The sequence below is a fragment of the Gallus gallus genome, chromosome 8, assembly GCF_016699485.2.
Source record: "Gallus gallus isolate bGalGal1 chromosome 8, bGalGal1.mat.broiler.GRCg7b, whole genome shotgun sequence".
Lineage (NCBI taxonomy): Eukaryota > Metazoa > Chordata > Aves > Galliformes > Phasianidae > Gallus > Gallus gallus.
Window position 1 is genome coordinate 22,137,091 of NC_052539.1, and position 9,360 is coordinate 22,146,450.

The window sequence follows — 9,360 nt, forward strand, 5'->3', positions numbered from 1 at the left end:
CAGGCACAAGTGCCCAATGGGATTCTACATACAATGAGAAATGGAGTGTCTAGGTCTATGTCAAGTGACCCTTAGAGTGGAAAATCTAGGGTCTTTGATCTTATTCAAACTAAAAATACTTTTGCTAATGAGCCTCCTCAAGTCGCACAACATCCATCCTAAGATGCTGCACACATGGTTTTAATTTACAGTTTTTAGCAACTTTCATTTATATTGTGCTAGAAGTCCTGAAATGACTTGCGGTAGAAGCTCTACAAATTCAAAACCCAAATGGCAAGCACTGCTGCTGGAACAGCCGGTGATAAAAGTAGCAGTCATCTGTGCTAATTCTTGCTCAAGCTTCTGACACAGGTATTAACCATGTCACTTCTAATTCTCTACGCATTTAAATGACAACTAGATCCAACAAACAATAACAGTAACGTAAGGCACATGTGCTCTTAAACACTAGAGAAAGTAAGTCCACGGGGATGAACAAGATGCCATAATTACTTGTTTTTGTCGTGGGTACAGCCACTCGTGCATTTTAATTGCTTATCTGTTCCTGGTCTGCAAAGGGTATGTATACAGCTTTGTTCCACTTCCAGTCCAAGAACCAGGATGTTAAGCTCTAACAGCAATATCTGCAATTTAAAGCTCTGTAAGCACGAGTTTAACTTCTGATGTTTCAAGCAAGCTGAAACCCATAACCCTGTGTGGATTAAAGAAAGAATATCAATAGTTGCAATGTGCAGAAAAATAGCTCAGACTCGCACCCATAAAGACTTCACGAGGTTTAGACAGATACTGAAGCTTTGTGGCTACTCCACAGTGCTTTCTGTGGATTTTCAGTCTAGCAGCATCTAGGATCTGAATTGTTTACTGGCTTGAAACAGGAATTTGGGAAAGTTTGTGGGCATGAGGCAGATACGTGTCCCTGCAGAAGAAGCTCCTCTAACGCTGACTCTTGAAAGTTAAAGAACAAAGTTCCCAAACACTCATCCTTGCTGAAAAACTAATGTTTTGTACTGTCCTAAATGGTGTGTGCTCTGAGGAAGACATCCAAGCACGCAGGGAACTCCTTTAGTAGAACAGAAAGATGAAAGAAATCACATCAATTTAATATGGTTCAAGCAGTAACTTTCTGATTCCTTCTGCTTTTTACCTGTCCCATCAACTCCTAATGACAGGGAAGAGATTAATGTTTTTTCACCATAAGGCACAGCTCCAGAGAAACCTTTTATTTTACAGCATGTCCCTCTGAAGTTCCCAAATACGCTTTGCCAGGAGCCCTGCCACTGATCTCTGTCTCTGCAGGAGAGCAAGGTGAATGAGTGCCCTTGCTTAAGATCCTTTCTGGCCTTTTCAATACAGGAACCTCTGACTAGCCTGAATGATGTGGGCTGGCTTTATAACGTGGATTGCTACTCACCAGGGAGCTGAGGGGAGGCTGTTAAAGACTTTCTGAGGACTGTAGGTTGCACTATACTTCAAGTTGAGGTTTTTAAGGTCAATGGTTCGTTCTGTTTATAAAGTAAAGCACTCGAGGCCCACTGCAGGATCCTGACTGCTCTTGCAAGAGCATCAGAAACCAAAAGAAGGCAACAAACAAAGAGAAAATCATTCTGGGGGGATTGTCATCTTCTGAAGAGCAGCATATTCTGTAATTACTGGGGGACAGTTTGAAGGTGGGAAAATGTTCCAGGGAAGATCTCATATGGATTTGAAAGCAGCCATAGTGCTTGAAGACAGAGACGGATTTGGGCCATCTATCCTCTTCTCCTCCTCTCTTAGCAGAGCTGGGGAGTGAATCTCCACTGGGGAGCAAAACGTGCCCAGGTCTGCTCATGGGAGACAGGTACCACTGTCTCAGGCTTGGATCTTACCAAGGGAGGTGTGAAGGATCGGAGGGAAAGGAGGGGCTCACATCTCACCTGTTCCATATCCACCACTAGCAGCTACACACACTATAAACACAGCAGATGAATTGCCAGCTGCCCCTCGAGCCGTCATTAACTGACTGGCTATTTTCTTAACAGGCATCAAAGTCCAGGGTGAGCCTTTCAAGTGAGCTATGGTGAAGAAGCATACAGTGGCTGCACAGAGCAGCACGTACAGTTAGTTATACCTATAAAACACCAGCCACTGATCCCTTCAGGTGTTACTGCAACTACTGTAGTTTTAATACCTGCACAGTTTCACCCTCAGCAGTTCCCTGGCACAGATGTAAAGCTGCTCCGTCAGCACTCAGAGGGAGCTAATGGAAGGATTTCTATTTCTGCTGTATGAATTTCTGCTCCACGGATAACTTAAGTGGGGAATTCTTTTTTACGTCGAGGTTGGGGTGGGAGGTGATAGTTTGATTGAAGCCAGCAAGCTAAAAACTACGTGCACACATATATAAGCAAACCCTTAACACCATCTCTTCTGACAATACGCAGCAACCTAATCAGATGATAATAACCTATTTTTGATGATTCTAATGAAGCCTGAAATTTTTTAAAAGCAAAAGGCACGATTTCTACTAGGCAAAGACCACTTTTCCCCTAAAAAATAAAAAAAATAAAAATTATTCCCTCAAACACATTACACAGACTGTCAAAAGTCAACAAGCTTTGAAACTGAGCCCTTTAATCTGGTTTGGAAAACTTGGAGCCTGGATCTTTCATTCATACGAACAGGCGAATTTCCCTTGAAGTCAGTTGTGCCAGTTCCTATCAGCTCAGAGAATCTCTGCTTTGGGATTACTGAAATGTTTAATTTTTTTTAAGGGAGCAGGGGAGATGGAATAGCAGGTCCACAAGCTGTGGCCCTGCCTATGTATCACTGTGCCATGCTGCTTTGCCACTGAAGGTCCAGCTTCAAGACTGCAGATCTGTCAGTGACCAAACTTGATGGACCACCCATCGGCCTTTTATTAAACAGCACTTGTTCCTCCTCTAATCCTATCACTAGAGTAATCAAAGCTGCCATGTCCCAGGGTTTGATGGAACAGCAGGACCTGGGAAATGAAGACTGATTTTGTTAACAAAGTAATTTCTACCCCGTGAATGCTGTCTCATTGCTAGAAAGTAGGGAGACAGGGTTTATTTGTGCAGAGAATGAGGCGGTAAAGAAATGAAAGGGGGAGAATGGTGAAGTGTGAAGTTTAATCTGGCACAGTCTAAGATTTCTTTCTTTGAGGCTGTCTCTGATCCAATCAACACCAGTTTGATATTTAACATCTCCCCCTGCAGTTTGAAATGATAGCGGCCAGAGAATAACTCAGAAAACCCGACTAGAGAAGGAAGAAAAAGGGGCTGCTCACGGCTCCCCTCTGGCCTAACAGTTCCCTGACAGATCCATCAGGATAGTCAGACCCTACACAAAATACCCCTTACACACCCTGGGATTAAAGGCATCCGGCACTAACTGCCTGCAGACTCTCCCTGCAGTGAGAACTTGCAACAGAGTGGGAGAAAGATTTTATTTTTAACTCTGAGGAAGGAACATCCACAACTTCTCAGCTGAGGATCCTGCTGTAGGGTAGGCTTGGAGCTCCAGCTACCAGAGCCAGTTCCCCGGGGCAGAGCAGTTTGACTCTCAGTGGGGATGAGATGTCAGCTGAGGACACACAGCAGCTGCCAGCCAAGGACATGCAGCACCTGGGTGATGAGGGTGATGAGCCGTCCCTGCAGCCCACAGCCCTCCGCTTGCCCTCTGCAAGGGAAGGACTGTCAGAGGACACACAGACCCGCTGCCTTTAGCATCCTCCTCACTCAAACAGCAGTACACATCAGCGTGAGGAGATTTTTTTTCACCACAGACCTGTGCGAGGGTCTGAAAGAGGAGGAGGAATCTGGAGCATCTCCTAGCCCAGCCCTCAAAGCCCACCTGGCCCATCCTGTGCTGACTGCAGTGCCTCTGCCCAGGATCCCACAAAGACAAGGCCCTGAATGAACTCCACCTGCCTTGCCATCAGCTTTTCTCAGTCCTGGGCCACTTTTTGCACTGTAAATAAGTAACTGTGTTGTCAGATAGAAAAGTTGTCTGCTGCTTCTTTCTGTGTTAACTTTTTCTATCTTGCCGTCAATGTAACCCTGAAACTACTTCTACCAAGAAGCGGTGACATTTCAATCTGACCTACATCTGACTGCAATTCTCCTGTTGTCAGGCTCCCAGCTGAGCTCTTTGCCATGATTTGGAAGCCTTGCCACCAGCTGTACAGCACCCAGATTTGTGCCACCAGCAGCTGCAGAGCCACAGGGGAAGAGCAAAGATGCTCCAGGAGTGTGAGCGTCCCACTGCATTCCCAACGTGCAGTGGGAAAGCACAGCAACAGGAGCGATGCGCTTTTGGGAAAGCAGCTCAAAACTCTGAGCAAAAACTCCAGGGTGGGGTACAAAATCCCAAACTACAAAGTTTGGGGGCTTACAATAAAAAACAATGCGTTGTGCTCTTACCTGCAAGAGCTAGCTCTCCAGGAAGCAGCCAATTATATCAGCCACCTTAATCTTTTCATCCGGTTAAGACAATCAACATTTCAAAGCGACACACAGAACGTTTCAAAGATCGTTCCTGGTCAAAAATGCAAAGTGTATCCGCTTTCCTTCAGAGCAGATCAAAACCAAGTACCACACCGGGACCACTCCTAGATTTCCTCCTCCTCGCAGTATCAGATTAACAGATTCGGTGCGTGCAGTCAGATTAAATATTTGCAGTAGCACAAAGCTGCCTTTGAGGGGGAGAAGTAAAAAAGCCTTTTTCTTCTTTAATTTGTTAAGGGCAAAAATACTGGACTTTGGGGACGGGAGGAACAAAAGCACTGACACGATTCAGCAAGGCTCCATTTTAAAGCCTGAACTCTAAATGCTGGAATTACGAGCAGTATTCCTGCAATAGTAATGCTGAAGACAGGTAAAAACTGCTGATGCCCTCAGCAGATTCAGGGCCGTAATTTATCACAGCTGTTCCCATCAAACTGTGCAAACACCCTACAAGACAAAAGCTGCTCAATTTCTGATTTCCATTTTAGTGTGTTTTAATTACGTGTTGCTTAAGGAAGGCTCTAAGACCTGGAATTAGGAGGTGAAACCTAGCAATAGCAATCCACTCCACTAAATTAGCACAGTAATACACCGAGCAGTAGGACTGCCAGACAGTGTGATAACTTTACAAATTACCATTGTTAACCAAGCAGCCAGGTGTCAGGATGCATGAAATCTCGAGGAAGCGAGAAAAATAAATAACTGGGTAGTTTTGCTTAATTTTGTCTCGTGGTGCTCTGGTGGCCTTGTTCCCAGAACAAGCCTCAGTCTAGGAAAATCCCCCGGCACGCCGATGTGTTGAAGTAGCAGTGTCAATTCTCTGCAATAATTACAATGCAAATTTTTTTTATCAACTCACACTTTTTCCTATAGATAATTACCCTTTACTTGCTGGTGGCACTGATACTTTGGCTGTGCTTTTTTAGTCTCCTAAAATGAAGGGGAAACTTTTGCTTCTGCTTAAAACACAGAAAATGAGAGTAAAATAAAGTTGTGGTGAGAGCAGCAGCTGGGTGTGATACTCTCTCCCTTTTCCTGTCCCTCTCACTGCAATATGATTCATTTCTAAGAGGTTTCCAAAGGTACATCTTTAACCAAGCACTTTCACGTGCTTGATTCTGACTTCCATTTCTGACCTATACAACCACACGCTACTGCATGTTTGCAGTGGTTAATTATTTTTACCTCACCTTGAAGAAGGAGTTCAGCAGCAAGGATAGGTGCTTACACCTTTTAAATAGAAGCAAGTAAAACAAATTCCTTGCTTTGCATGCAAGCTAACTATTGCAAACACTCAGTGGGTTTTTTAGATTTTTTTATTCTTCTTGTAATTACCCCAAAACTGTACATAACCAGTCTTCTCCTATGCAGTCCACAGGTAAAGTTAGTCTTCTAGCTGAGAACATCAGATGAATCATATGTAAGTGTAAGCTGGACGTGCCCCTCTTCAGAGAGTCCCCACTACAGGGGAGAAGGCACTCTAAGGACATTTAATCACACCAAAGATGAGATTTTAATCCTTACTCGCACATCACCAAGAATTCTTTTGCTCAAACTAGGACAGTAAGATACAGCTGGAAAGAGCTGATCTAAAATTAATGCTGAAAGGAAGGTTAAAAATGAAATACTGTAACCGTAACTGACACCATTTTAAATTTCCTCTGGATTATTTGTTTTCTTCCACACACATTCATTTCCTGAATTTCTCGTAAATCTGATTTCGTATAAACAGTTTCACAAAGCAAAGTCAATAGCTGTGCCTGTGTTCCTGATTAATCCACTGAAATGAAATAGACCTCACGGCTTAGTATTTGGTTGTTTAAAGCTAAATCCACTGAAAGAATTCTGGAGTCCAGTTACACCAATAACTTTTTGCTTCTTAATCTACATCCTTTTCTTTTTTTCCTGACCTTTACCTGTTCTAAAACAAAACAAGTCCATACAGACTGAGCACTTAATTTCCCCCAGATCGCGAGGACAACGTGCGCCCATTTCTTCTGACCCGCAGTAACTACTAAAAGACGACCAACAGTTTGCACATACTTAAATCTATTTGAGCAATTGCTGAATTTCTATTTCCATTGTTCATGCTTTATCCCCTTCGTGACAAGCACCGCAGAGCTGCTTTATTTAAAAACAAACAAACCAACAAAAAAGAACTTTTTACTCAACTCCGCCAACTGAGGAGAGGCGTGGAAGCTGCCCTCGCAAGTGACAAGCCAGCAGACACACACATTCACACCCTGCACATTTGCCTCTCCAATAAATAATACACACGATAGACGCACAGCACTCGCTGTGCACATCACAGCCTCTTTGCACGCAACACGATGGAGATCCAGCAGCCCAATGCAAAGGCCCACACCGCAACACGTTTCAGGTTCACCTCAGTAAAGCAACTGAAATAGGAAGAGGGGATCCTGGGATAAGCCACGAGGCCCAGGAGCCTCCTTACCTGGGAGAAGTTGAGCCCGTTCAGCGGGTGACACTGCTCCTCCACCCTCTCCACCGCGCCCGTCGTCTTCTTCATCCTCTCAGCCTCCTGGGCGAGGTAGAGATCGAGCACCGGCACTCCTCGGGAGCGGATGTCGGTCTCTGTCAAGGAGTTCACCATGAGCATCACCCAGACGGGCCTCTTGCGCTCCCAGTTGCCGGCGATGGCGTTGAAGAGGTAGTCAGCGTAGAGCCCTTTGCCCCGCTGGTCCGGGGTCATCCAGTGGGGCAGCATCAGCTTGATGTAGTCCAGGTGGCGTTTGAGGCGGCGGTAGAGCTCGCGGGGCAGCACGTCCTGCAGGTTCTCCCCGTGGGGCAGCATCTGGCAGCTGGCCAGCCCCGAGATGGTGTAGGGGTCGGTGAGATCCAGCTCAAAGTAGACGCTGGAGCTGGCGTGGAAAGCGGCCTTGGAGTTGTCGGGGATGAAGTCCCACACCCGCGTGTAGGGCACGTGGATGGTGCCGAAGAGATAGGCGGGGGGGTCACGGCGGATGGTCCAGAGGAAGGAGTTCAGCTCTCCTTGCTGGGGGGAAGGAAAGCAGAGGACAGTCAGTGGCAGAGGGTCAGGAGGCAGCGCAACAAGAACAAGCAACCCACGGGTGGCAGGGAACGCTGGGGGACCCTCCAGCACAGCCCCACACGCACAGAGCAACACGAGCACCCCGTACCCACGCTATACACACACGCACACCCCCCCCCCCCACCGGCACACCGCACTCCTTGCACGGAGCACCCGCGCACACCTGCGGGGCCACGCGTGTCCGCGGCGCCGCGTGGGGCAGCGCCTCTCCGCGCCCCTCTCCGCCCCCCCTCCCCCCGGCTCCGCGCGGCCCGGCTCACCGAGCGGGGCAGGTCGCACTGCCCCGTGTCCATCTGCTCCCGCCGGGCCGCGGCGTCGGGCAGGAACCCCCCGAAGACGAAGCAGATCAGCGTCAGGTTGAGTTGCATCCCGCTTCCTCTCGCTCTCCTCTCTCTCCTTCCCAGATGAGCCTTTTTGGATTTCTAGGATCTTTTTTTTTTTTTTTTTTTTCCCTCCCCCTCCTCCTGCTCTTCCCCCTTTTCTTTCTTTTTTTTTTTTTTGTTGCCTTTTTCTTTTTTTCTTTCTTTTTTTTTTTTTTTATTCAAACAAACTTTGCCAGTCCCATCTGCATCTGACAAGTGCAGGGGGAAGGACTGGCCGCCCCCTCCCTCCCATGCTCTCCCCCCTCCCGCCCTTCCCACCCCCACCCCCTCTGGCTCCGGGCTTGTCAGAGGCGCTGGATGCTTTGGGGAGGACGGTTCTCATCGCCAGCCTCCGCCATGCTTTGATTTTGCAGACTGGAGAAGCTCCCTTCCCGCCCCGCCGGTTCGGGAGGAGGTTGGGAGGGGAGGCGGGGGAGGCGGGAATTAGCCAAAATAATAAGAGGAATTAAAAAAAAAGAAAAAAAGAAAGAAAAAAAAAAGGAAAAGAAAATTCAGAGCGGCGGCAAAGAGAAGCTCCCGCGGAGCCCCGGGACCGGAGGACGCTGCTCGGCGGGGCGGCGGCGCGCACCGCGCCGGGGAGGCCAAACTCGGGCTGCGGCGGAAAGTTTCGCGCAGCCGCCCCGGCCCGCCCGCGCCTCCCGCCGCCGCTTGGCCGGGCCGCCGCCAGGGGGCGATAGCTCCCCAGCGCAGCTGACTGAGGGGCGGCGGCGTCCCGTGCGCCGTCCCGGCACCTGCGTAGCGCTTCCAACGTGGAGTTTCGAGCTTGCCGTCCCGCAGTGTCACACAGTCACCCACGTGGGGCTCGTCCCGAGAAGGAACGTCTCCTGAGGTTGCACGCAGCACCCCGCACAGCCTTCCGCTGGCTGCCTAGGCGGGAGGTGGCACGTCCTCACAGGCACTGCCTTCCCTGCCCCTCACAGAACATCACCGTAGCAGAGGGCACACAGAGGATATGAGCCCAGCCTGGTGCTGACTGCACCGTGCCCCGCTCCTCAGCCATCATCGCCATCTTGGCCACCTCAGCACGTCACAGGGATCAAAGCAAACCTCTCTGAACGGTTCTGCTCTCACCACTAGTTACACAGTTTCCACTCAGGAGGAAGCTACAAGGCACAGGCTAGTTCTTGCTGGCAGCACAGCCAGCACCGTTCTGAGCCGGGATCTCTCTTTGGAGGCCACTGCAGCAGGAGCGGGGGCAGGCTGGCAGTGTGTGGTAGCGGCCGTTGGCACAGGGTTACCTCAGCGTCCTGTCAGGGCACTGAGCGCCACAGAGCAGATGGGATCCCAGTCTTCCCGCCATTTCTATGTCTGTAAAACTTTCCCAAAGTGCAAAATTTCATGCTTTTTGGAGAAGAATCAAAGCTACCAGGCTTTCTTGATGAAAATATTAATTGCTAGT

General features: G+C 48.6%; 1 protein-coding gene across 1 annotated transcript in view; it reads right to left on the minus strand.

The window, feature by feature from the left end:
• The window catches only part of TRABD2B (TraB domain containing 2B), a 256,233-nt gene extending 248,253 nt beyond the window's left edge, over positions 1 to 7,980 (minus strand). The window contains exons 1-2 of the mRNA XM_422458.8: positions 7,839 to 7,980; positions 6,961 to 7,521 (exon numbers count right to left, since the gene is read on the minus strand). Of these exons, the coding sequence (XP_422458.4) occupies positions 6,961 to 7,521; positions 7,839 to 7,946 (669 nt within the window). The 5' untranslated portion in view covers positions 7,947 to 7,980. The remainder of the gene's footprint in view (positions 1 to 6,960; positions 7,522 to 7,838) is intronic.
• Positions 7,981 to 9,360: the final 1,380 nt, after the last annotated feature.